The 27,959-nt window shown below is 44.1% G+C and overlaps 1 protein-coding gene across 8 annotated transcripts in view; it reads left to right on the top strand.

Annotated features, from left to right (window-relative positions):
• Positions 1 to 6,019: 6,019 nt before the first annotated feature.
• The window catches only part of MORC2 (MORC family CW-type zinc finger 2), a 38,355-nt gene continuing 16,415 nt past the window's right edge, over positions 6,020 to 27,959 (top strand). Inside the window, exons 1-9 of one of the 8 annotated variants that reach the window (XR_003993808.2) lie at positions 6,020 to 6,306; positions 12,434 to 12,487; positions 14,485 to 14,519; positions 15,466 to 15,534; positions 22,313 to 22,403; positions 23,927 to 24,035; positions 25,268 to 25,427; positions 25,509 to 25,620; positions 27,338 to 27,463. Coding sequence is in view for 6 of the 8 variants with exons in the window: in XM_030501874.2 (XP_030357734.1) it covers positions 6,239 to 6,306; positions 12,434 to 12,487; positions 14,485 to 14,519; positions 15,466 to 15,534; positions 22,313 to 22,403; positions 23,927 to 24,035; positions 25,268 to 25,427; positions 25,509 to 25,620; positions 27,338 to 27,463 (824 nt within the window). In the remaining 2 variants the exon portion in view is untranslated. The other 7 variants (XR_003993809.2, XM_030501874.2, XM_030501875.1 and 4 more) reach the window with 7 other exon arrangements.

Here is a 27,959-nt window from a genome sequence, read left to right as displayed (position 1 = left end):
TATCCCACATGCCTGTAGGAAATGTGCCACTACCACACTCTGTGTGAGCCTACAAATACTTTGCTCTTCCTTGTCAGGTCAGGTTAGGTGGGGAGAGGGGAGAGAAATAGTGTGGAAGAGACACACAGGCAAAGCCATCTTTACAGAGCAAAGGTCGTTGTCTTTTTTTAAATGCTCAGGCTCATGTAAGAATAGAACATGTATTGCCCAGTTCATTAGTACAGGACAAAGCCAGATCCCATGAAGAAGAGGATCTCAGGATGTACTGAACAACATGGTGACACTAATGGGATTACAGGATTGCTGAGGACTGCTGAGGACAGGATCATCATATGAGATGATCCAACTGTGGTGATGAAACCTTTCCTGAGTTTCTTTCTCTTAATGAAAATAACCATGCCTGGATGAAAGGTCTGAGTGACAAGAACAAAAAACTTCAGGGTGAACCTGCTGGAAAAAAAATGCTATTGCCTCACAGCTTCTTTTATTTTTATTTTTGTTTTCCTCCTGAGGACCTCCAGGCTTCCTGACAGTCCCTGCTCAGGCTAGGGACAAATCTATGGAGCTGTGTACTGACACAGCACTGACCGCCAGCTTTTTGCTACAGTCTGTTTCTATGGTACTTTTGCTCTTCATACCACCTCTTGCCTCCACGTTTGCAATCCTCAGACTGACCAGCTTCCCACTAACCGTTACATGCCAGAGAAGATGCACCTAAAGTCCCCCTCATTCTCTCCCACCAAGGCAGCCAAGCCCATCTTCTTTGATGTCCATTTCATGTAGTGCAGAAGGGCAATCTGTGGTTCTGGTGCACCTTCTATCTGTCTGCATCTAAAATTAGGGGAGATGAACACCTTCAGAGACGATATAAAACGTTTAACACAAGGTAGCGTTCACAGCACACACTAGAAGCAGCAGCTACCTATTGTCAGTCACCACTGAGAGATGTCTTAACAGGAAGAACCTGTAGGGCCTTGCTCCCTCCTGAGCACTCCCCAACTATGTTCTGTACCAGATGTGGTCATACGGCTGTTCATCTCTTCAGTCGTACCACAGCTCAGTCTACTCAGATGTTACTTCTAAGACACACCCACACATGAGTTTTCTGTAAGTTTTTCACTACAAGATCATGGTTTTGGTTGTTGCAGCTTTGCCAAACTGAAATTATTTGAGCTGCCCGTGTTAGGCACATCCATCAGGCTGGTTTAAAAAGATGCTCAGAACTGAATAAAACCCAATAGGTGACATAGTCCACATATTTCAAATAAGGGAAAACGATTTACTCATGAAAAAAAATTCTGCGAGTTAAGAAGCCTGCACCCCTTCTCATGTTGGTAGAAGCCTCTAGAAATGTCTTGCAATCACAGCTTAGAAAGAAAGAAGCCTACAGGGTTGGGTCCTTTTCAGTATCCCTGTGGAAAACCATCCAACCGAGGCCAAACTGTTAATCTCTGACAAATGATCGGTTCATGCCATTTGCAACTCTTACAAGTGTCCAGATGAATTCTTTCAAGATGTCATCATCACTCTTCCTCTACTAGCTTCTCATGGGCTCCTCTGCAGGTCATTCTCACAAAGACACATGGTACTTTCTGTCTTGGGCCTGAGGTGATGCAGTAATGCTATGCTGACATTTTACTTTTTTTTTTCATGTCTGTTAATTCCATTCTTTGCTTAGTTCATTAATCAAAGCTGGACTCAGGACCGGATGAGCCTGACTGGTAGTGGAGGATTCTCACCACCCACCATTCTGCTGACAATTTCCTGCTTCTCACTTCAAGATGTCTCCCTGCTCTCATCTATTTTTACCCTTTTCACTCTCCTGTAAATTCACTTACAAACTCACTTCCGATAGCCACTGTCTGAGACTGGTACCTAGACCGAAATAATGAATTTAAATCCATGGTGTGACTTTCCTAGAGACAAAGAAGCAAGAGGCTGACACTTGGCACTACAGAAAAGGTCTCTGAACTTTTATGCCTCCCATACACGTTTAGATACTGCACTGGAACATCTTGGTCTGCATATCTTGCAAGGACTGACTCACTGACTGCTCATTAAATGACTATTCCAGAGAGAAGAAAGGCAGGATTTAGGTCTCCCAGCATAGGAGAAAACAATACTTTCATTAAGAGAAGTCTCACTGCACAATTCCTTTGCATTTAGTCAGGAAATTACTCTGCTACTTGACATGAATGACAGGGAGGCTGGACAGACATGACTATAAACACAAGAAACCAGACTACCCCAGGTCACACAAGGCAGAACTCCTTAATAGGAAAAGCCAGGGAAAAACACTTGCGTCTTCTACATTCTTGACTTCATGTATTGTGTTTTTGTATTGAGTTGATCCTGAGATTCAATTCATGCCCAAGACAGGGCAGAATGTTTTGATGAATAATGCAGCCCTTCTCAGGGAGACAGGCACACTCCATTTAAAGAAGACCTTATGCTGTTTTGAGGGAGTAGTGTCATTTCATGGCAAGAAGTTTCCATTCTGTACAGAGAGATAATCAGACGGAATCATGCAGCTGACCCAGCATGTGACACCACACAAAGGAATGAACCAAACACCTGTGAGCCAACATGATGACTTCACAGCCCATTAAGGGAAGGTACTTTGAAATTCCTTCTATAATTTCAGGATCCATGCCACTTTGGTTATCAGGGCCTGTAACTGCACCCTAACTTAAGAGAAGTATCTCAAAAGTGAATGCTTACAAAAAGAACACTTCAGCAACTTCTGTTACATGTATGGAGGACCTTGTACCCAAAGACAGTGTCGGATGCTATTTCTTCCTTCCAGAATAAAGGAAGGACCTGAGAACTATTGGTGTTCTCAGATTTATTTTTTACTGCCTGCAGTGGTTGTCACTCTGACAGTGAAAACCTCATTTCTACAATGCAAAGGTTTACATTTCTTCATATGCATGAACACAGAATAAAGCCACTAAGAGTTAACTCAGGAAACCTCACAGGAGTGTGGAAAAGACACTTTGATACAGTCTTAAGTACACTTGTCTGGCGCAGAATATAGTACTCACCACTGTGGCAACTCACCCATTAAATACTGGCTTGTAAGTCTAGTTTCATAAAAATTAGGGGAGACAAGGAATAACTGTTGACTGAAGGCCCACACAGGTGTTAGAAGCAGTTATCTCCAATTTTCAGAACAAGGGCTACACAAATAAACTGTTCAACGACCTCAGGCTATGGCCCAGATTCCAATGGAAAGAGGCTGAGCAAAATACTATGCCAGACTAAGGACCCAGCAAATACTCTACAGGACTGCATGGGAACTCTCGCTCCCCAACCTAGATACACAAAATTTGACCAGTGTGGCGGGATCAAAAGACTAGTTTTACAAGGGGATTATTTCAGAGTAAGAAACTCAGCCACAGGTTAAAGAAGAGCAGTACAGTTTGCCTCAAGCTCGACAGGTAGAGGCTGCACAAACCACCAATCTACAGGTCATTTATCACGGAAGTTATGTGCTGCTTTCTACTGCAACAAGAGCCCCTCAAGGGTGAGAGGTATTTAAGAAGCCACTCTTGTTCTGCCCATTCGTGGAAGCTGGCTGCAGAGACCCTGGTGCTGACAGGAACTCAGGGAAATGGTGCTGGTAGCAGATGAAAAAAAAAGGCAAGTTGCCTGTCATAATCCTTCCAACAGAGAGATCTAGAACTGTTTACACAAGTAGGGAGAGACAGTTTCCAAGATGAAACAGCTGCCCCAAAAGAGGGTAATGTGAATTTGTAGTGGGAAGACTTCCATCTCAAAAGCACTAAGGAACTTGGCAGTTTGCAGCAGCAGCACATAGGCAAAAAGAGCGTATGATCTCTCCATCCACTGACAGACAGGTTCCCATCAAAGAATAGCTCTGCTTTGGCTCAGGTAGAGTTGTGGTGTTATCCAAATGCTGTTTTGAAGAGGTGATTTAATTTCGTTATTCCTAGGGATAATATCTGGCAACTCAGAGGGCCAATGAACAATGATACGATTCTTTCAAGACTGGGTGGGGCAAGAAAGACCCAAGAGCAGAAGTCAGAAACATGTCTGAAACCTACTTCAGAACAGCTATGGCAAGTGTAAGAATTAAATTTTCATTTCATTTTTGTCAAAAAAAAAAAGTGAAAAAGACATGGAATTCAACACCATGGAATGGTGGGATGGAAAAGAGTAGTTTCCTGCTTGGAACTGACCAAATACAATGGAACTACAATGTACTTGTCTTCTCCCAAGGGCCAGATGGAAAGGACTGGCATTCAGCCAGCAAGTCAGATCCCACAGCGTCCAACTGCTCCGTTCCAGACTGCTGCAGTACTCTGCTGATGTTGTCAACCTCTTCAATGTCAGGAAGGGCATACTGGTTCCCTCCTGAAGGCAAGACGATGAGACAAAGTTCCTGTTAGGCAAAGATGAGATACCCAGAGGACCAAAGAGGGCAAGGCTGACAAGACACATAAGTTCAGGTTCATGTTCCTTAGGAACATGTATCTGGCTAGTTACTTTGCCTGTACACTGATGGGATTTATATTGCTTTTGAACATGTGCTTCTGATATTGACTGCAATACGATGAAATAAAAGCTGAGCACAAGAGATGATGATAAAATCTTTAAGAAACTTGTACAGATACTTTAAATTGTCATAAACTTAATGACACCTAAACACAGCTGTTGCCAGTAGTTTTCCTAATTCTTTCATGCAGTTTTGATGTTCTGCTGTGCACAGCTTTTCAAAGATAAGGCCTAAAGAGTCACCGCATGCATGTTTGCAGTGACTTTTTGAGGACTACACATACACACATAGAATGCCCCATCAGCAGTAATGACACGACCTGTGGGCTTGAAGAACTCTTTAGACCTGAACAGGTCGAACTGAGGATGAACAGAACTAAATGCAGTGCTGGGAAGTGAAGTTCTCGGGTCAAAGCTGCAGACTCATCAGCTCTGGTTTGCATAGCACTGGGGACCCATTTCACACAAACACATGGACTAGAAGGTACTGCAAACAAAATGGGATGCAAGCAACTTAAAGACAAGCTCGGAATTTAGGCATTCACGATTAATAGATCATTAAATTTAACTTTTCACTGCATAGCTTGGATATACTGCACCAGCTTCTGCACAGACCGAATTCCTTCAGATTTTGGATCCTTAGTTTGGATTCCTATTATCCGAGACACAGGAGATGCAGCCATCCTGTTTTACAGTCCATTACAGAAGGAGAATTTGGTATGTATTTTCAGTGGGCAAATCACGCATTCAGCAAAGTATTCTTGGCCTTCAGGATTCCTGGGTTCAGCCTGTGGTTTGGAGGGGAACAAGCAAAGGAGCCTCACTTTGCTCAATCCCTTCGGATTTCAAGATGAATCAAAAGGCACCAGATTGAAGCAAGAATAATTATGAGTTTATATGCCTTGTTAATATGTTTTATTAAGTACGGGCACATCCAGTCGCTTCTCCTGAAAGATTTCACAGAGCTTTCACCGGCCGTACTTGCTGCCGGCTGCAGGCACCAGCCGTCCTTTGAAGTCCATGCACTCTGCAGGCAAGAAGCCGATTTCAGCGGCGGGGTCTCTCCACCCGGCTGCGTCCCTCTGACGGAATCCCGAAGGCTTCCCCCGTACCGCGCGGCGCCCGAGATCTCCTCTCCGCTGGACCCGCCGAGCGCCGCCCGCCGCAGCCGCTTCCCCCGCCTCAGAGGACAGCACCGGGCCCGGCCCCACTTCCGCCCGCCCTGCTCCCCGCCGGCCCATGGTCTCGGCGGGGTTTCCTCAGGACGCGCTGAACGGGCGCTGCTCCCGCTGCCGGGCCCGGGGGGCCGCAGGAGCATTCACCTACCCCTCCCGCCTCTCGCCGGCCCGCGCGCGCCCGTCACGCGGCTGCAGAGAAGCCGCGGCGGCCCGCGCCATGCCTCTCCCGTCACGTGCCGCGGCCCGGCCAATGGGCGGTGAGCGGCTCGGCCCCGCCCCTCCTCGCGGGGGTGGCTGCGGGAGGCGGCGGCGGCGGCGGGGCAAGATCGCGATTGCCATCGCGGTGGAGACAAAGCGGGGCCGGGCGGGCGCGGCGCCCCGGAGCAGCAGCAGCAGCAGCAGCAGACGACAGTCAGCGGGCGCGGCACGGCGGGGGCCCCGCCTTGCGGTGCGGTGCTGGCCGTCCGGCGGGGGCAGTGACCGGCGGCGGGGGGTGGCGGGCGGGGAGGCCTCGAGGCGCACGCGGCCCGGCCGCCGCCGCCATGGCCTTGGCCAATTACAGCAGCCTGAACCGGGCGCAGCTCACCTTCGAGTACCTGCACACCAACTCGTGAGTACCGGGGCGGGCCGCGGCCGCCGGGCAGGGCTGCGGAGGGGCGGGGCCGGGGCCGCGCTGCCCGCCCCTCCCCCCGGGGCCTGTGCCTGCGGGTGAGTGCGGGCGCGCCCGGCCGAGGCCACGCAGCATCGCGCTGCCCGCCCTTTTCCCCGCTCGTCCCGGGCGCCTCGCGGGCTGTTCACGGCTCCGCGGCCGCGCACGGCGGGCGGGCCTGCGGGTACAGGGAGTAACGGTGCCTGGAGAGCACGGGCCGCTGGGGGGGCACGAGTGCAGCCTCGAGGGCAGCCGTACTCCCAGGGACGTGCCCGTGCTGCACAGGCGCTGCCATCCCTCCAGCAGTGCATTTCATTCGTGCCTGAATATTTTGTGCACGTGTATTTCAAGCAGGAGTATGACGTTCGTCTTGTCATCCATTTTTTGAAGCTGCTATGGCTTTTTTGTGTCACTGAGGAATCCTCCAAACTAAAAATCTCCTGAGAAGAGACAAAGTTCTTGTTTAAAGCAGTTTACTTTGGGGTGCTTTTCTGGAAAATGGGAAGCACTGCCAGGAAATGTTGTTTAGCAGGGTTAAGCACTCATCTGAGACCTTCCTGTTGCACAGAAGACTTGTAGTGCCACATACAGAAGAGTTTAAAGAGCTTGTTCTGGCTGAACTGCCTTGGAAGAACAGTGTGGAACTACACTTGGCATTTCTTCATGTTGATCAGCTGGTCACCAACGTAAGGTTGTCTTTTAACAGTTTGTGGAAGAGTTGACTCTTAACTGTTACCATGAATAGAAGAAGAACTAAAGTGCAGGCTTAACTTTTCATTTCCTTTGTGTGAAGGTAAGCTTAGAGTGGAGGACCACAGTGATCTGCAGCAGTCTGAAGACTTCTGATTTACGGGCAACTTGATTGCAAAGTAGGTTTTATTGGTAACTCAGGATACATCTGCAAGAGCAACTAGGATGAATCTCATATGCCAAGAGCATTATGATCCATTTCTTTTCAGAATCAGGAAGATAATGGGTTTTGCACAGGAGAAGAAACCTAGTAACAGCCTGGTGTCAGCCTTGGGTCCGTGTCCTCTGGCTTCGCTCTCTGGCTTGACTCGTAGTGGTTGCATGGGGAGTGAACAGTCTGGTCCCTGAAGATGATGGACAAAACTGAGTCATGTTCCTCGTGTTGTCACTGATTTGTGAAATTCTCATGTCCAGCTTCAGAAAACAAACGTTTTTATGGATTAGAAGACCGTATGGCAGAGCTCTGTCAGCAGCTTGTGTTTGCCTGCAGAACACCAGAATGCTGTCCGTCTTCATAAGAAGTTAACGTCTGTGCTGCAGAAAAAGCTGATGTATTGCTGCCCCGAAGTACTAAATACTAAAGCTACTTCATGTTGCCACCATACTTCCTGCTCTGCTTATGCTGCTGGTCTATTTCCAGTGTGCCACATGTCTGCACTGCATAACTACATTACAAAATTGTTGGGAGGAGCTGGAAGCTAATGAGTATGAACAAGCCAGAGCCAGGGCTTTTTGTCCATCATGAGTAAAGAGCCTCTTCAGATATGGGAATAAGCATAAGACAACTGCTTTGCTAAGAATGAGAGTGGAAACAATTGATGTCATTTTAAAAGCAAAAAAACCCCAAACCACTCAAACCAGCCTGTGACAAATAAACACCCCTCCTGCTCCCTCAAGAAAAAAATGAGCAAAACCCCACAAACCACCCAAAACCAACCCGTGAACAGCATAGAGCTTTTGATAATTAAGACTCCCATCTTTTGGACTACTCTCTCTTGCTAGGAAAGCCATACCATCTCAGAAAAAATTCATTTCAGTGCTAAAAGTGTTCTCATAGTCATGGAGTAGAAGTTCCTTAAATTGTAGTTAAAAATCAGCCATCTGGCTGTTGAGGTGCAGAAGGAAGCCATGACTTCTATGTCTTTCTCCTTTAAGACTTCCTTTAGAAAAAGTTTTAGTATCTCTAACAGAGAGTCCTCAGTCTGAAGTGCTTCAGAAAAGCCAGTTTATCTTGTCCCTGAACTTGAGGACTTGCAGCAGATCTTTTCAGTAGCTGCTTAATGCTTCCATGTCTGATGGCAAATTTAGCGGCATGTATCTGAATCACTTCAGTTGCCATACATTTTTTATTTTTTTTTTTTTTAATACGAATACCGCTGTGCTTTTCCCAGCGCTTTTCTGGAGAAATAGTTGAGTAGGGACAGACTTTTAGTAGGGCCTGCAGTGAGAGGACATGGGGTGATAGTTTTAAAGTGAAAGAATGGAGATTTAGACTAGATATAAGGAAGAAATGTTTTACCATGAGAGTGGTGAAGTGCTAGCACAGTTTGCCCAGAGAGGTGGTAGGTGCCCTGTCCCTGGAAACATTCAAGGTCAAGTTAGACAGGGCTTTGAGCAATCTGATCAGGTTGGAAGATGTCCCTGCTCAGTTCAGGGGGGTTGGACTAGGTGACCTTTCAAGGTCCCTTCCAACCCAAACTGTTCTGTGGTTCTATGTGAACATTCTTTTAGATCCTAGAATGAAAACCACGTGCGCAAGCATGTGGAAATTGCCCATGTATTGTTTTTATGAGGCAAGCCACCTGCTTGCCTTCACATTACTTTTCCTTAAAAATTAAATGCTTTAAGATGTTTCCAAAGCCATTCATTAAGGTGATCACAGAAGTGCACCTGAGCCCAGACAACTTTGGTTTGCATATTTTGAATATCTGCAGTGCAAAAATGAAGGAGTTTTTGTTAAAAGTTGAGCAGTTGAAATTGTCTTCTGAGAGTATGTAGGATTTAGCTTGTAACTAAACTTCAGGGTTGGGTTTTTTTTTCCTGTAACTAGAATTGTCCTGTTGAATACAGCTGGAGTGGAAGAAAGTCACTCAGATAGAAAGACTTCAAAAAGACCACATGGTGTTCTTGATGAATATTAGTAATAACAGACCAACATTCGCCCATTCCCCGAGCTCTCCCACTTCCTTCCTGTGCATTGTTTTCTGTTCCGGCCTGAAATGTAGTGCAGTACTGAGAGGATAGTTCTTGTTCCTGATGCAGATGTCAAACTTAAATGTTTTCCTGGATGTGGCCTCTTTTCAGAACAAAAATGAAGTCTTACGTCTTTCGTTAGTACTTGTCTGACTGTGCGGGATCAGGAGTCCAGCTGGGCTTAAATGGGTGATCCGCTTAAGCTTCTCTTCCCTTAGGATGTTAGGCTAAATGGTTGTTGTAGAGGTGTTTGAAATTGGTCATGTTCTACAGAGTCATCTGACTTGGCCTTTCATAACCAGCATTTCAATAAATGGGCAGCATTGGACTTCCCCATTGTGTTTCTTGTCAAGCCTGTGCTCCTGCATGGAGCTGTCTTGAATGAAAATTGGAAGTTGTTGGAAAGTCAAAGCCAGTCTGCTTCTGCCAAGATGAGTTGTTGCTGAGACTACAGATGTTGATAACGCTGCCCCCCGCTTCCGCGTGTCATTCAGCAACACAGTTGTATGACCTGTAATAGATGTATTTCTCTGACTTGTGGATGTTACTGTTGCTTCTCATGAGGCTCACCTAGCTCTCACTTAAGTGTTTCCAGGTTACGTGCAAGCTCTCATAGACTCCATTTTGCCAACAGCTTGTCTCATGGTTTTTTAAACGATTATTTCAAGTAAAATAATCCCAAGGTTTTGGGAGATGGGGGAAAAATCGTCACCAGTTGATAATTGTGGACGTTAAGGCAGTTTTGACCATAAGACAAGTTAGTGGCTTTTGGTAAAGCTGAGTTACTTCATATGACTTTAATTAGGTATTGACAAGACAAGTGTAAGTGTTGAGATTAATATATTGACTAGAAGATATTTATAGTGTATATAAATTTTTTGTTAGCTGGAGAGAATTTCACTTGCTTGTACCAAGGTTTCACTTTGCCTCTATCAGCACATGAGGTTCCAGTTTTGGTACATATTTTTCTTTGGAAATCCCTATTTGTATCTTATCCACATATTTTCCTTAGTTTGAAGCATTCTTTAAATTGTAGAGTAAAAACAGCTAATGAGGCATGGTGACTAGTGCTAAAGCATCCATTTGCTGATGGGCTTTTCCTGACAGGGGCTACTTCCTAAATAAACTTCTGGGATTTTGATTTGTGGAAGTGAATCCATGCTTACAAACTCGGGGGGGGCATTTAAAATCAATGCACAGGGGTTGTTTGACCCCAGCTGGCAACAACTAAGTACTAGGCAAGTGCTTGCTCATTCCTCCTATCCTGTGGTGGGATGGGGAGGAGAATCAGAAAAACTAAAGCCTATGGGTTGAGATAAGAACAGTTTAATAATTGAAATAAAGTAAAATATAATAATAATAATGATGATGAAGAAGAAAAGGGAGACAACAAAAAGAGAAGAATAAAACCCAAGAATGGCAAGTGATGCGCAATACAATTGTTCACCACCCACTGACCAGTACCCAGCCGGACTGGGCAGCAGTCAGCCCCATCCAGCCCACTCCCCCCAGTTTCTATACTGGGCATGACGTGCTGTGTTATGGAATATCCCTTTGGCTAGTTTGGGTCAGGTGTCCTGGCTCTGCTTACTCCCGGCTTCTTGTGCCCCTCCTCACTGGCAGAGCATGCGAGACTGAGAAGTTCTTGGTCAGGGTAAACACTACTGAGCAGCAACTAAAAACATTGGTATGTTATCAGCACTGTTCTCAGACTAAAGCCAAAACACAGCCCTGTGCATCAGCTACAGGGAAGAAAATTAACTCCATCCCAGCAGAATCTGGGGCAACAGAAAATCCTGCTCAAAGGAAAGAATACCAGGGATGAACTTCTATGGAAGCTTTCTGATTTGGAAGATAGTCTTCAAAACACTGTTCCCTTCTGTCTCCTGTGTCTGTGTAGGCAAGTGGGAGCTTGCAGAGATGGAAGAGAACCATTCTAATGGTTCTGGTGATAACTTTGAAAGCTGATGTGTTTTACCTCTGACTGGAGCTGTGTTGATTGGTTAGGTGTCATGACATTGAAGATGGATATCAAAGTTCATTTTGTGACTTCTTGTGTTATGAAGAGCTATGTTTTATATGTGGGAAGTATCTATGTATCTGTTTTCTGAAAGCTGAAAATATGAATAAGTATCCCTTTATTTTTTTGGTCACCTGTTGGCCTTTTTCCGTGGTAGTGAAACAGGTTTCATGCAAACTGAAGTGTTGATAAAAGCAGTTTCTGAGGACTCTGTCTTTTCATCAATCATCCTAGAGGAGCAACAAATTCCAGCAACTGTTTCTTCAGACTTTGTAGCTGGTGTTAGTATTGGGGTTGACGTGGCTTATCTACATTTGAAATAATTGTTAGATTTTAAAGATAGGTCACCAAGTTGGGTGTTCAGCAGAGATACTGCATTAATGTTGGCAGCCAATGTGTTGTAATGATTTTATTAGCTCTTTAAGGTTTTCTCACCGTGTGTCTTTCAAAGTTGAGGCGCATAACTGGTGGCTTTCAAATGGGTGCTGCTTATAAAAGGTGGCGGTTAAGAGGCTGGAAACTAAACGTGGCTTTTGAGATTGTGCTGAAATGGTACCCAGCTAGATGATTTTAGCATTGAGTTTGGAAGGTGGTATGGTACAATGGTGGCAGAAGACTGTCGTTCTATGGGTTAGGAGCAGTTGCAGCTATTGAAAGTCTTCCAGGATCTGGAAGCTTCTGCCTGTAAGAAATAACTTACACAAAGTGAATATGTGCGTTGGGGAGATGGACCTTATGCATAACCCTCATCTGTCCATCTTTTACATATAGGCAGTGTTTAGTTGCCATTAAGGCAACTAAATCCTTTAAGGAATTATATGAATTGTTGACTGATTCATAGGCTGGTTCATCGGGTCAGCAATTCCTTCTGTTTTCTCTGTTTACCATGCCATGTTCTTTAGACTGTAGAAGCAGCAGTTTGTTGGATCAGCCTCTCGCAGGGCAGCCTGTCTGCTCTGTGTCTGTCTCTGGTAGGTGATAAAATGATAATTTCTAGTCTGCTGTCAGTCATTGCTGTAGACATACAGTTGGTTTTGTTTAAAATGTGGTTGAGATTCTTGTTTATTTAAAGGTCTCTCTTTCTAAGTGTCAGTGTTACCCTGCTGATTCTGTGTTTCGTTGCAGAACCACCCATGAGTTCTTGTTTGGTGCCCTTGCTGAACTTGTAGATAATGCCAGGTATGTACCTGAGACTGCCTAATTTCCAAGGTAAAATTGGTAAAGATATAATCAACCTGTCTATTTGTTAATCTTGAGCAATTTCCACTTTTAGTAGATGTCACAAATAAGTACAAAATAGAAGACTTTGCTGTGGCTTTGTATGGATATTTCCTTTGGTCCTCTTATACCAAGGACCTCTGGTCTTTTCTCCCAAGGAGCAAGAGATAGGACAAGAGGAAATGGCCTCAAGCTGCAGCAAGGGAGGTTTAGACTGGAGATCAGGAAAAATTTCTTCCGCAAAAGGGTGATCAGGCATGTGCCCCCTAAAAAAGTTGAGTGAATCATAGAGCAGCTCAGATTGGAAGGGAAGTTGTTAGAAGACACAAGATAGATTCCAGGAAAAAATAAGTCTGCCTTTTTGTTTACAGAAATTGGTAAAATGATAATTACTGGAGCCGGGATTCTTAAGCACTTAGATAATCCTGGACTCTTAATATCAAGCATGATGATAGGATGAAAATGACATCAGAAGCAGGATGCTGAAAAGTGGTGCAAGAACAGTTAGAGTAGTTGTGATGCCTGAGACTTGGTATTTGGAAATCTCAGGTTTTAGACCATGTTTGCATTTGGGAATCCAGGCTATAGTTGTGTTCCAAGCCTTGCATGCTTACCTCTTCATAAGATAAAGGCTAAGACAGGCTGAGAAACTTTGGGCTGTTTAGCCTGGAGAAGAGAAGCTGTGTGGAGACCTCAGAGCAGCTTCCAGTACCTGAAGAGGACCTACAAGGATGCCAGAGAGGCATCTTCATCAGAGACTGGAGTGATAGGATGAGGGGTGATGGGTTCAAACTCAGACAGAGGAGACTGAGATGAGCTCTTAGGCAGAAGCTCTTCCCTGTGAGGGTACTGAGGCACTGGCACAGGGTGCCCAGAGAAGCTGTGGCTGCCCCATCCCTGGCAGTGTTCAAGGCCAGATTGGACACAGGGGCTTGGAGCAACCTGCTCTAGTGGAAGGTGTCCCTGCCCATGGCAGGGGGCTGGAACTGGATGATCTTAAGGTCCTTTCCAACCCAAACCATATTATGATTCTATTCTATAAATATTCTGATGGAATTATGGAAATATTTTGAGATAATTTTCTATCAATGTGTGAATTGTCATTCTCTGTAGCTCTTAATTTAAGGAGCTGAAACAGGAAGATTTCGGTGTAGGGAATCAGCTGTGTGTGTGTTTGCACCATTGCTGGTTTACACTTTTGATACAACATAGTTAAATGTAGTGTCTGAAATTAATGGGTAATTTTCTCTCCAACCTGGTTCCTCCTCTGGCAAAAGAGAGGTTGGCCTTCCAGGAAGGAGGTAACTGTATTTGGCTGGAGGTACAAAGACAAGACAAAGTAACTTTGGCATTTAGGAAGTGGTGGTTTATTACAGCACTACAGCTGCACTCTTCTGATCACCAAACCAAGGGTATGTGATGGTCTACATGAAAAAAATAATTGGTTTTGGGAAGAGGGCAGTAATGCTGCTTATGCTGCTTTTCAAATAGAGGAGGATGCACAGTGTATGAAGGGCTTTACTTGAATGATCTGGTAATGACACAGTTTCCTATGACAATGATTGAATGTATTTGGATGGAGTTTTATGTGGAGTTGCTAAACTTTTTATAGGCAATTTGGCAGGAAAAATGTAGGTATTGTTTGTTTTGAATAGGAAGGAGCTCAGGCTTATTTGCTCCCTCCCCCTGCCCCATGATTTCTGTTAAAAAGCCAGTGATACTCCACTGTAACTAGGCTTAGTTGTGTGGCAGCAAATGTCTTATGCTGGAATTTGGGTTCAGGAAGGCAAAAAGTGAAACTGTGTGTTTTCACTTATGTGTTAGTGCTGACTGAGGGGCCTTTATGGACTTAGATCTGTGCAGCAAATATTCATTTTGGAAATTACTGCATGTGCCTGGATTTTAGCTTTTTTTCCGTTTGACATTTGAATACCAATTGTGTTTTTATTGTTTTGTAGAGATGCAGATGCCACAAGAATAGACATTTATACTGGTAAGTCACTCCTGCTGCTTCATTGCATGTCAGCAGTGTGTTCTACCTGGTAGAATTGCAGTGAGGGTGTTTATACCCAATACTGTGTTCAGTTTTGGGCCCATCACTACAAGAGAGATCTTGAGGTGCTGGAGCAGGTCCAAAGAAGGGCAACAGAGCTGGTGCAGGCTCTGGAGCACAAGTGTGATGAGGAACGGCTGAGGGCCCTGTGGGGGTTTAGTCTGGAGAAGAGAAGGCTCAGGGGGAACCTTATCACTCTCTTCAACTGCCTGACAGGAGGATGGAGCCAGGACGGGGCTGGTCTCTGCTCCCAAGGAACAAGGGATGGGACAAGTGGAAACGGCCTCCAGCTGCACCAGGGGAGGTTTAGATGGAGATGAGGAACAATTCCTTCCCCAGAGGGTGCTCAGGCATTGGAACAGGCTGTCCAGGGCAGTGATTGTGTCACTATCTACACATTTCTAAGAGACAGGTAGATGATGTGCTTAGTGACCTGGTTTAGTGGTGGACTTGGCAATGGCAAGTTTATGGTTGGACTCAATGATATTAAGGGTCTTTTCCAGCCTAAATAATTCTGATTCTGCCATTTGTCCTCTGCCCCAGTGCCTGTTGTCTTTCAAAAACTAGTCCTTCACAAGTAACTCAGGCAAGCACTTAGGTAAGCCTTCAGCTGAGGTCAGGTAAAGTGGGTAGCTGTTTATACTGGATGTTTAAGAAACCTGCTTTTACAATACACTCTTGTAGCATGTATGTACATACAGTTTAAAGTACAGGAGGAGTTCTTAGTTATTCTGTAACACAAATCCGCTGCTCTTTCTTACAGCTTAGCCATGGTGGGGTTGTGAAAGTCCTGCTTGTTGTGTTACTTCTGTCATTAACACTGATTCCATTTTATGGAACTTTTAACTTTTGCTTGTGCGAGTAGTGAATAATTCTTCTCTTGTAGAGCAACGGGATGACCTACGAGGTGGATTCATGCTGTGTTTTTTGGATGATGGAACAGGAATGGATTCAAGTAAGTCACAGGAAGTTACACTTGCATTTTCAAGCTGAGATTTCATGTTATGGCTTAAGCTGAATTAACAGTATGGTTCTGTTGAAAGGGACATGTTCCATGCCTGGATATGTGTTCCTGCCACTGCACTGGCTCTTTCACACCATAGCATGTATCAAACTATTCGCCTCTTCAGCTGCAGAAAACTAATCTGGCCAAAAGCAAATTGTTTTGCTGCATTATAGAGTTAGTCAGCCTGGCCTGTGGTGTTCCAGCACACCAAAGTTGGCCTTGGGGCTGGAGAGAGAATACAGTAGCCAGAAAAGGCAACAAGTACAAGCTTTGATGGGCGTAAGCCTTTTCTCTGTTAGAGGCTGCCAAGTGGTTAGTGTTTCTCAGCTCTAATAAGAAAATGTGTCATGAAAAAAATTGAAAGCTTGCGTTTGAAAGCATTTTGCCATTCTTTCATCACTGGCATTGTGGTTGAGATCAACACTTGACAATAAAAATTCTTAGGAGTATGAGAAGAATATAACATATATTTCTGCCTTGTTGTAAGAATTGATGTAGATCTGAGTTGTATCTAGCAGGAGAAAAACCTCTTGCTTTGCTTTAGCAGCAGTGAACAGTGCTGTCAGCCCACTCCACCTGCTCTGTGTCTTGCAGACAGGTAAATCCTCCTGTGAGGAGCTCTTTACTGGCAGAAAAGTTGGGCTGAATTTGGAGGTTTTCAAGAAGGTAGAGAGGATAAGTAAAGAAATGTCGACTAACATTTTATTCTGATCCCTCAGTACTTTAAGATGCGCTTGTAATACTGTGGTTTAACTCCAGCCAGCAACTAAGCACCACACAGCCCTGTGGGATGGGGGAGAGAATTGGAAAGGTAAAACCAAGAAAATTCATGGGTTGAGATAAAGGCAATATAATAGGGAAAGCAAAAACTGTGCTTGCAAGCAAAGCAAAGTAAGGAATTCATTCATCACTTCCCATTGGCAGGCAGGTGTTCAGCCTTCTCCAGGAAAGCAGGGATCTGTCACTTGTAACGGTTACTTGGGAAGAGAAATGCCATCACTCTGAACGTCCTCCTTCCTCCTTCTCCCCTCCCAGTTTTGCTGCTGAGCATGATGTCCTGTGGTCTGGAATATCCCTTGGATCAGTTGGGGTCAGCTGTCCAAGCCTTGTCCTCTCCCAACTCCTAGTGCACCCCCAGCATTCTCACTGATGGGGCAGTGTGAGGAGTAGAAAAGGCCTTGATGCTGTGTAGACACTGCTCAGCAGTAGCTAAACCAACGCTATTTCCAGCAGGATTCCAAAACATAGCCCCATCCAAGCTGCTGTGGAGAAATTTAACTCTATCCCAGCCAAAACCAGTACAGATGTGAAGTATTTAGTTCTGTTTATTAATGCTTATAAAAATTCATTAGCATCGTTGATGCACAGATTTGTGACCTGCATGAAGGAATTTAGTTTGAACTCCATATACCTTCTGTGTGTTGTCTGGAATACAATTAAGGATCCTTAACAGGTCTTCTGAGAGTACTCTTCTGCCACCAGTGGAATTGAAGGAAGCAATTAAGCCCCATCCATAAAACAAGTTCAGAGACTTAAGTGTGGCCTTCTCACAAACCTTTGGATTGGGGAGAAGAAGTACAACCTATTCTGAATATCTTGAAAACTACATGTTTGTCTCTGGGTTGAGAGTAGGTGGTGACAAGTATCTGTTCTAATGCTTCAGAGTCTTAATAGCAGCTTTTATGCTGTTGTTGCTCCTGTATTGCTGATTTTGTGACAAAGTGGTGTTTAAGTATTGGCTAAGTATCAAGTTGCTTCTTTTGACTGATCTTTCTGCTAAATCTTGGAGGATTTTATCCTAACTTTGGTAGTCTGAGATCCTCTGTAAAGGAGAGTGGCAGGTACTGTGGGTTGTGGTGGTATTTCACAGCACTAGACATCATATACAGCAAATACCATATAATTTACGTCCTTTGTTGATATTTGCATCAAAGTGTAGTTCGTTCTGTGCCTCAAAAATTTTTATTTTATTTTAGATTTGAAGTAGGCTGTGAAGTTACCTTTGCCCCATTCCAGGACGTCGCTTTTCAGATGTAAAATTGCAGCTTTTAGTGCTTTCAAAAAAGCCCTTCTTAATTTTCAGTAGCCTGAGACATACTGTTTTGAATGCAGAGTCTGGCTCTAGTGGTCACATCTTCATGGCTTCAACACTGGGTGGTCATAGGAAGCTTGATACACATTTAAAAGTCACTTGACCAAGGGCAGGCAGGCAGAAACTCCATTTGCTGCACAGTTTGCCTGTCAACATGGACAGGAATGTCTGGAGAGAGACTGTTGTTCTAACTCCCTACATGGGCCTCTCTCTACATCTGTCCCTGGCTATAGAGGTCTGAGTTTTAATTTCTAATAATGCAGGATCTACCAGTTTTAAAGACATCTCGAAGATTTCTTACCTGAAAGCTACCTGAAAACAGAGAAGAATGTAGTGAGACAATAGCTCAAATTTGAGTGCTTTGTCTGATAGCTCCCTTATCAAGCCAAATGGCAGCTCCCCAAGTAAAATTAGTGGAAGGTATAAGTGATCAGCATTTCTAAAAACTGTTTGTCAAGTGACTCCTACTGCAGTTGCATTCAGAACTTGCTGCATTGGATCTCTTAATGATCATGCTGGATTGGGTTGTCTGAAGGTCAAAATACATTTGTACTCACGCTGCAAGCATGCTGTAGAGTCATAAGTTATCAAAAGATCTGAGGATTCAGTGATGCCACAGTACAGATCTCTTCTAAAAAAGCATCGTGCCTTATGGGGAGGTATTGCGATAGTAGTGCTGGTTGAAAAGTTTGGCTTTTTCATACGGGACTAAATAGGATTTGGTTAGAAAACATCTTAGGTCAGGATTTCCCCTGTTGTCAGTGGCATCACTATTGAGGATACTTAAGCTTGAGAATTTTACCTATTGCTTGGGCTCTGAAGGTGCTGCATGAATCAGAATGTAGGTTGAATGTTTCAGTCAATCACCTTGAAGGTTGAAAAAGTATAACAGCTAATTTAGGAAGTGATCTGTAATTGTATTCTTTAAAGATTGAAGAAAATAAGTCTTTAAGTTGCCTTTTAGAATCATAGAACAGCCCAGGTTGGAAGGGACCTCGAAGATCGTCTGTACATCATGGTACAACCCTTCATGGGAAAGGGAACATAGCAACCTGATGATTTAGCACCCTGTCGCATCGCATCTTGAAGACGTCCAGCGATAGGGACTCCGCCACATGGGGAGATTGTTTCAGTGACTGATTATTCTCCCAGTGCAACTTTTACCCATTGCCCCTTTTCTTTTCCATGTGGCTCCTTGTGAAGAGAGAGCCTTCATCCTCTTTGTAGCTGCCCTTTAGTACTAGAATACTGTGATGAGATTCCCTCTGTGAGCCCTATCTTCTCCGGGAAGAAGAGACCTAGCTCCTTCAGTCTTTCCTGATAGAGCAGGTTCTCCAGTCCTTTGATCTTCATCTCCTTTTTACCTTATCCGCTCTGTCCACATCTTTCTTGAACTGAGGAGATCAGAAGTGGAGTACTCCAGGTGTGGCCTGACAAGCACATCTCTGTCTCTTTAGTAATGCCCATACAGATGCAGCCCAGGATCTCATTTGCCTTCATAGCTGCAGTGACACATTCCTGACTCATACTCAGCTTGTTGTCTGCCAGGACCCCCAGGTCCCTTTCAGCAAGGCTGCTCCCCAGTCACACAGATTCCAGCCTGTACTGGGTTCTTTGGTTATTTCATTCCAGGTTCAGGACCTTGCCCTTCCCTTGAACTTCATACAGTTCTTGCTTGCCTGCTCCTCTAGCCTGTCCAGGTCTTTCTAAGATGGCTCTCCCTTCTGGTGTGTCCAGCTCACCCACCATCAGCAAACCTGGTGAGGGTGCTTTCCATCCCATCATCCAGATCCCTTATGAAGATGCTGAACAGCATCGATCCCTGGGTGACCCCACTTGTGACAGGCTGCCAGCTGGAGTAAAAATCATTGATGGTCACCCTCTAAGCACAGCCTGTGAGCCAGTTCCCTGCCCATCGTGCATACCACCCATCCAGTCTGTGTATTGCCAGTTTGTCCAGGAGAAGGCTGTGGGAACCAGCATCCAATGCTTTGCTAAAGCCCAGCTAAACAACATCCAGCACCCTCACCATGTGGACAGAAAGTGGTGTCTTGTTGTACCAGCCTCAAGTAGCTGAGTGTCTTGTGTTTGTTATGGGGATGAAAGACCTCAGAGCTTCTCTCCCGTTCATTCCCCTGTCCTAGGGACAGCTTGACTGGAAGTAATTTTGGTTTTGGCTGATTTCCCCCATGTAGTAAATTAGACACTTTGCCTCTGGGATATATTTTGAGAATGCTGTCGAGTCTGCTGCAAGTACTCCATCTAATGCGAATATAGCAGATGTATTTATGGAGAAGGCAGGAAGGATCATTTTCTGTGCTCGGATTCAAGACCACCTTTAGCATATTCCAGTCTGGTGAATTTGGGAATGTGAGAGGACTCTCCTTTAAGAGCAAGCCAGGTCTGGCTTCAGTGAGTGATAGTGGGGCAGTGGAGGGGTACAGCTTGTGACTTATGGTGGGGGAGCAGGCAGCTTCCTGCAGGAGTGTCCGTGGTGGGTTGTGTCAGCCAGCGCATGCTGAACAGCCTGTCTGTTGTTCAGGAGGGTGCTCTGCAGCTGTTCTTGGAGGACCAACAGTCGGGAACTAAACAACTCCATCCCCCAGTTCTTCATCCCAGGCGTCTCATGTTTCTTATTAGGAAACTTTTTATCTGTGCCCTTGATTCTTTTTCTTGGGCGCTGAAGATCAATCTGCCATCTTGAGCAAATTCCTTCAGATTGTTTTTTCTCTCATGTTTGGCATAGATCACCCCCCCTTTACGTTGCCAGGGAGTTTGTTTTAAACCTGGTAACTCTGAGACATGACAAAATGAAAACACTGTGACTAAAATAGCTGTGAGTAAAACTCCCTCCAGACCCTTAACTCAAAGCTGAAAAAACCAAAAAAAAATAATTTGTACCTTGATTCTTGGGAGGTAAAGCTTAAATCTCTGCCAAAGACAGCAAACCTGGAGCAGAGAGAGGTGCTCCCGTGCAGTCCCTCAGCTTGGCACCATCTTTGTCCCTCTGCCCAGAAAGAAGAATCTGTATAAGGTGGTTTTGGACATCCAGCATTGAGTGATAAACCATATGGTTGCCTTTTCTGAGAGAGGAAATGCTTTGGACAATTACTCTTTACCCTTTTTAGACTTCTCAGAGTTTTCTTAAAAATAGTCGTTGATACAACTTTTGGTATAGCAAAAGGGTTCCAGTTAACTTCTCTTCTTAGGACATCCCCTATACCCTTTTCTGCCTAGGCTTTCAAACTAATACAGTAATAGCAATAGTAATAATATAATCATCATCAATATTCTTACCCAGATCTCAAATCTGAGGTAATCTAATGTTTTCCTTGTTTGGCTAGAAAATACTATTGTAGGCTGAAGGAAAGGAAGAGGTCCTCTCATCCAGTCAAAATTTTGTTTTGAAATGCTTGTGGACCTACGTTATGAACATACTGCATTGAGGCAGTGAGGTGCTTGCACAGTTCTGTGTTTTTGCCTTGTGATTTGTGACTTTAAATCTGAATGTCATTTCAATGGTAAATGGCATTCAGACACCCAGCTCAGTGATTTCATGTGAGACCAGTGGTGTTACTAGTAAACATCTTACTGTAAAGACTCACTGTCAGTATTGGTGGACTTGGGCAAGTCTCCTGTATGCTTAAGTCCAGCTTGTCCATAGGCTTAGCCTCTGTGTAGCTGGCTGGTGCAGTGAGACACGTCCTGAGCTCCCTCACAGCTTGTGTACACATTTGAGGGTTGTAATTGTTGTTAGCCTTCCTGTTAAGGCACTTGATGTTCCTTGTTCCTTGTCTCTGGAATTACATTTCATTTCTCCCAGCAAACTCTACAGTGAAATGATTGTGATCTCTTGGGGGAAGGGAGAGGAATTGTTCTGTGAAATGTTAAAAGGCTTTATCCTTTGAACAATATAAAGGCTTGAACTAAAAACAACAGACCCTCTCAGCTGCAGACGCATCATGTCCTTTCATTTTGGTCTCTGCTGATAAAGTACTCTGTTAATTGCTGCAGTATTTGCTCGTCCTGCCTTTTCCCCCACAGCTGCCCTTCTGCCAACAGTCCAGCAATCTGCTGTGAAAATTAGCTTTTGTCTTATTAGTGCATTAATTAATGATAGTGTTCAGCTCAACACCATGAAGAGAAAGTGATGTTTATCCCAAAGTCAAGGCCTTTTTTTATAGTAGTGACTATATGCTCTAGTGGCAGTGGGTTTGAGTCTGTGGTATTAGCAGTACATGCAGCACAGCAGAGCTGCAGTGTCCCAGGCTATGTTTTAGTTTATAAGCATGTTGATGATTGTAGTTGACACAGCAGATCATCTTGTGGATTTTTTTGGTAAAAAGAAATGTCTTCGTGCAGTTGGGATGGAGCATGGGGCTCATCTGGAACTTAAAACTCTTTTTGTCAGCATAATGACATCTGCACAAAGCTTTTAGTAATGTAAATGCCATCGAGCAATGTGTATCTTACAGTGTTGTATGGTAGAGCTTCAGGATGACACTTTGGCTTCCGGTGTTTTCCATGCTATAGTCTTTCTGTGCTACTTACAGTGGTGAATACATTTATCTAAAAGATGTGTGTGTGTTTGTATATTAAAATAAACCTTTTGCTGTTTGCTTTCTCTCGTTCTAGATGAAGCTGCCAGTGTTATTCAGTTTGGGAAATCAGCCAAGCGGTCACCTGAGTCAACTCAAATTGGGCAATATGGGAACGGCTTGAAATCGTAGGTATAACAAAAGCCACCCTCCTGATATGGAGCTCAGGGCTGAGGTAGCAAATGGATTGTTTGCTTGGAGGTATATATCTTTTTTTTTTTCCAGAAAAAAGAAGGCAGGTGAAATCTAAATCCTGGTGCCATGGTTTGGGGGACAGGAGCTCTGTGAACGTCTGCTGTAATCTTTCAGTGGCTGAGAAGTCTGTCCAAAGTTGATGACAGTGTTTTGCCATTATGTTTGCATGATGCAGAGGATACAGATCAGAGCTGGCGAAAAAAAATGGTAGAGCAGGAAAGAAAACCTTAATATGCCTGTGGGAGACAGATAGTAAAATGGGAGCAAAATAGTCCTCTCACTAGGAGAGTTGTCTGGTGCTCGTCAGATGGATTTCAACCTTCTCTTTTTTTCCTAAATCAAACAAATGCATAGAGAAGAAGGAGAGTAATGGAAGGAACAAGAGGAGGAGTGGGATTAGGTGAGAGCAGAACAAAGGTGGGGATTTGCTAGGAAGAGAAGTGTTTCTGTGGTAAACTGGCATCTGGGAAAGCTAGAGGGCTTTTATGGCTTACTCTGGCTGTTCTGCTTTATACTGTTCTGTGTAGCTTGATTTTTTTTTTTTATATGTATCCTCCTGGGGGAACCTATGGGACTCTATAGCATGGGAGGAAAGAAGAAATGGGGATGTAAGGGACCTTGATATCCCATTGATCCAGCTGCAGTGCAGGACAGATCCCAGATACTGGTGGGGCAGGATCTCTGTCCTGTTCTTAACCTTGAGCATGAGTCATACTATATTACAGCTGAGAAATGCAGACTGAAGCCTAAACATGCAAAAGGTGCACTTTGGTATCACATCAAGCCAATCTAAAGAGAACTGAACTGACAGAACACTAATCTTTCTTCTGATGCAACATTAATTTTTCTTTGTTAAGGTTTTTTGGACAAGTTGAGGTAAAATAGAGAAGATGGGGAAGGCACTGTTGGGGATAGGAGAGTGGGGAGGAAGATGGGACTGTCCCTTTTGTAACAGCTAGCTGCTAAGTTGCGTTGGCTGAAGTGTCAGTGAGTCTTTCAAGTTAGACATTAGGAAACAATTGTCTGTCTTCCAGAAACTTGTCTGCTGCTGTTCATTCTGTGTATAGTGAAATGAAGTGTGTGTTTGCTTTCTCACACTTCTGCTTATCTATTTGCAGGATATTGTCACATCTCACTTTAGTCATCTTAGATTTTTAAAAAAATGATTTTTTTTTTTAAACTTCCTGTCTAGGATGAGCCTGGGCACGCTGCACGTCTGCACTTCTGATTGTGACTCGTGTTAAGGGTTTTGAAGCCTTATGAGAATGTTCAGATTAAGATGCCTTTTGAAAGGAGAGATATTTAGAGAGAAGTGGTAGCTGCTGTTTAAGACCTACTTTTGCCTTATCTGATTTTGGCATCTTGAACATAATAGGAAGAAAGTTCAGTAATGTGGTCTGCTTTCTAGAAAATGTTATGCATCAGGTGTAACATGCAGCCTGAAATCTGTCTCTAGGGGTTCCATGCGGATTGGGAAGGATTTTATCCTGTTCACAAAGAAAGACAACACCATGACTTGCCTCCTCTTGTCAAGGACATTCCATGAGGAAGAAGGCATTGATGAGGTTTGCATGTACTTTGTTATAATGAACTAATGGGGTGAATGCTGTCTCAGCAGAACCTCTCCAGCTCCCACAGGAGAAGTGTCTGTGTCAGTGTTGGCTGCCACTGGTTGGACCAGTGTATGGTTTTCTCTTGGTGATAAACTTGTAGGGTTCTGCAGAGTCATCAAAGGTTTTTTCCTTTAGGTTTTAATTCTGAGAGGTCTTTCTAAACTACAGCAAGTTTGAAGGGCTTGTTTTAATCACTTAAGGTTGCTTATGTTGAGTTCAGGACATTCCTAGACTTCTTGCATTTTCTTTTTTCCACAAAATTTGATTATGGGATGTATTTAAATTTATTGCTCTGATTTGATCTTCTGTAGAGAGTTAAAGGTGTGATTGAATGAGTTCTACCCACAGGACATAAACTCCAGACATGTCTCTTCTTTTGGATCTTTTTTAAACAAAAAATCGGTGTGGTTCTACCTGTTGAAAACTTGTGTATCTTAATACAGAATTCAGGCATTGTTGTTCTGTATCCAGACTCTTAACATGGAAGTATTTTTGTGCTCAAACACGAGTGTTTTCCAGGCAAGGCTGATAATGAAAGGTTGTAGATTTGCACTGGGGTAGTATCTAAGAAAGCATTTTCCATTGTGATCATGGAGGGAGCTCTACAGAGAAGCTTTTGAAGGAGCAATGCTTGTTAGTGGCCAGCTGATGGCTGAAGCAAGTTGGGAACAGTGATGTAGTTCCCACAGTGGCTCTGGAGTCAGAAATTTGTGCTTGACCTCAGTTCTGAAGTGAGAACTGGATTCGCTGTCCTTGATAGGCAGATGCAGGCTATAATTCCGTCTGTGGTTTTGTTCTAAACAACAGAATACACCAATAGCCTTACCTATAAATATAATAAAGAGTGAAATCTGGATGAATATGAGTGAAGGATATTTGAGTTCAAGAGAGAAGTTAAGTACAGAAATCGAAATTTTAAAAGAAGCAAAATTTGGGTGGGGTTTTTTTTTTAGTATTATGGAAGCTATTGCAAGAGGAGGGAAAAAACCCATTGAGTGTGTGAGTAGCCAGTACCAAAGAGGTTACTTGGGAATAGCTCAGTCTAAGACTAGATGTTGTAGGAAGGCAACTTAGAGGCTGGCAAAGAGGGGTGCTTGAGCATTTGTCAGAAGGGGCAAGTCACTTGGTCATGGTCTGCAGACTGGAGTGGGTGAGCTGTGCTCCTGGTACAACGCAATTTGCAGGTCATCGTCCCCCTGCCCACCTGGAATGTGCGAAGCCGGGAGCCTGTGACTGACAACATGGAGAAGTTTGCTATTGAGACAGAGCTAATTTACAAGTATTCTCCTTTCAAGTCAGAACAGGAAGTGGTGGAGCAGTTTAATAAGATACGTGGTGAGAAAGGTATGTATGGACAGTGCTGGTCACAGGCACGGTATTTGGGGGTTGGCTGGGATTCACCTGATCAACTTGTTACTTGCTCAGGCACCCTGGTGATAATCTTTAACCTCAAACTAATGGATAATGGAGAGCCAGAGCTGGATGTGACTTCTGACCCCCGAGACATTCAGATGGCAGAAACATCTCCAGAGGGAACGTAAGTGTGATGGGTGTCGTTACAGGCCCTTGGGCTCTGGTCAAATTATGTGTAGGGTTTGGCTATATACTGTGTGCATGTGCTTTTTAAAAGCTTCTCTTTGTGTGGTGAATTGGAGAATTTAAAAGATCTTTAGTTTGTTCTTAGCAGTTTGGAGTTTATGTGTGTAAATAGCCTGGAGGTGTTATGTTTATGTGCTTGGTGTGAATGCTTACTTTGGCTTGTCTCAGCTTAGTCAAAGCAGGAAACTCAGTGCCCTTCTTTAGACACCTTAAAACAAAGGAGCCCTAAGCTATAGGTTTAATCTTGTACACTCATCAAAGATGTTTTCATCAGAATGACAGCTGGTTGTCGATCTGTGCTGCTTTCAAACTCATGTTCAGTTTTCTGATTAAATGAACCCTGGCAAGCTGTGAGCACCGCACAGATCAGCCTCCGTGAACGGATGGTAAAGGGTGGTACTGATGGGGTGTATCACCACATCTTCCTGGGAGCAGGGGCAGCTCCTGGGCTTCCTGCAGAGGAGAAAGGAGGATGTACTCAGAGGACAGTTGGAAGAGCATAAGGGGTGTTCAGGGAGAGCTGCCTGAAAAGGAAAACATGAGCTCAGCTGAGCCAAATGCTTGATTAAATCCCAGAGCTCCATGGGCACACCTAGTGAGCTTTACCTGTTTAATGAGATTACACGCTGCTTCCCGGAAGTGCTTGAATTTCCCATAGAAATACAGTTTCAAACACCGTAAACTTAGGTAATTCTGTATGCATTAGCTTGCTGCTACTGAGTACTCAGGTGCAGCAAACTCCTTGGGGACCTAATATGCTTCTCAGTTTCTTTAACTGGTGAGCTGTGCTGGTGAGCTTTCATGGTTAGCACTGATCACTGGAAGGAGCTTCTTCCCTCTGACCTTGTGATAGCGTTTATGTGTGTGATCAGTGCAGTTCCTCTCAGACCATACTCCTGACTAACCGAAGGGTAAGAGAACCCTTAGTGGCCCACTTAGTGTTCAGTGGGCCAGTTTATAGGTTCGACCTTTGTTATCCAGCTGTATTCAAAACATCCTTTTCAAGCTACAGTGATACGTACATCAATGTTTTGTGACAGTATTTAAAATGTACAGCTCAATAGAAAATCTCTGTAGAAGACATGGGTAAAACAAAATTAAAAGAAAAGCTTCATTTAACGCAGCTGAATGGTAATTAAAATAGAAGGGCCTTGCCTTGTACCTAGCTTTCTTGCTGGAGATGTCTCTTTGGCATGTTTTGAAGTAGAAGGCTATGAGCTGAGATGCATGAGGTGTGAATCCTGCCTCAGGTGCTTAAAATACATCAGGGGTAATGCAGAGCAGCATGCGCACTTGGCTACTGGGTAGCATTTTGTTGGGAAATAAGAGTCTTAAAAGTTTTGTCATGGAGAAACTTGTTAATTTGGTTTGGATAGAGGTCAAGGCTCTGTGGCAGTAGTATGTGACGTGGCTCTTCTTAAATGGTCGGGAATGAAGGGGAGAAAACTGTGAAGGAAAGAGGAAGTGGAATGCAGACTGAAAGAGACTCTAGGATGAGCACTCTGACTAAAGAGTCACTGATTACTCTGGGGGTGAACTGATGCAGTCATCTTTGGGCTACATGGACCAGACGGGGAGAGTGTCTGCTGGTAGTTCTACAAGGAAGTGCTGAACATACTGCTCAGTCTCTGTAAGCATCCATCCCTCTCTTGCAGAAAGCCCGAGCGCCGCTCCTTCCGTGCCTATGCTGCTGTGCTTTATATTGATCCCAGAATGAGGATCTTCATAAATGGACACAAAGTACAAACAAAACGACTTTCATGCTGCCTGTACAAGCCCAGGTGAGTCTTGGACCCAACATCTGCAGATGTGTAGGGCTTCTTGGAGTTTCCTTATGGAAAAGGTTTAACATTTTGCTTTCCAGGTATATCCTGCATAATTCCATGTTAAAGCCACAGAAACAGATCATATGGAAAAGGAGGTAGATAGTGGAAAATTTAATACCTTGAGTAATTTGTGCAGTTTGGCTCCCTTTCAGATCAAACCAAGAAATGAAGATAGTTGTTTTTCAAAATTACATATCCATACAAAACTGTTAGGTAACTGTTTTTAAGGAAATAAATATGATGTGTGTGAGAATTATTACTGAAAAGAAACGAGGCTAAGCACTTTGAAACAGTTGCTTTGAAAATTAACTTATATATGTAGCTGATCAAGGTTTGCATAGAGATTGGGAAATACTACTCCCTGTCTTCCTTTTAAGTTCCCTTATACAAAAAAGTTGAAAGCAAGCAAGATGTGCTGCCAGTTGGCTTAACAGGGTCTGGAAAAGGATAT

Source organism: Strigops habroptila, chromosome 11, assembly GCF_004027225.2.
Source record: "Strigops habroptila isolate Jane chromosome 11, bStrHab1.2.pri, whole genome shotgun sequence".
In the NCBI taxonomy this organism is placed as follows: domain Eukaryota; kingdom Metazoa; phylum Chordata; class Aves; order Psittaciformes; family Psittacidae; genus Strigops; species Strigops habroptila.
The sequence above is the reverse complement of the archived record's forward strand: the minus strand, read 5'-3'. Positions and strand labels throughout refer to the sequence as shown.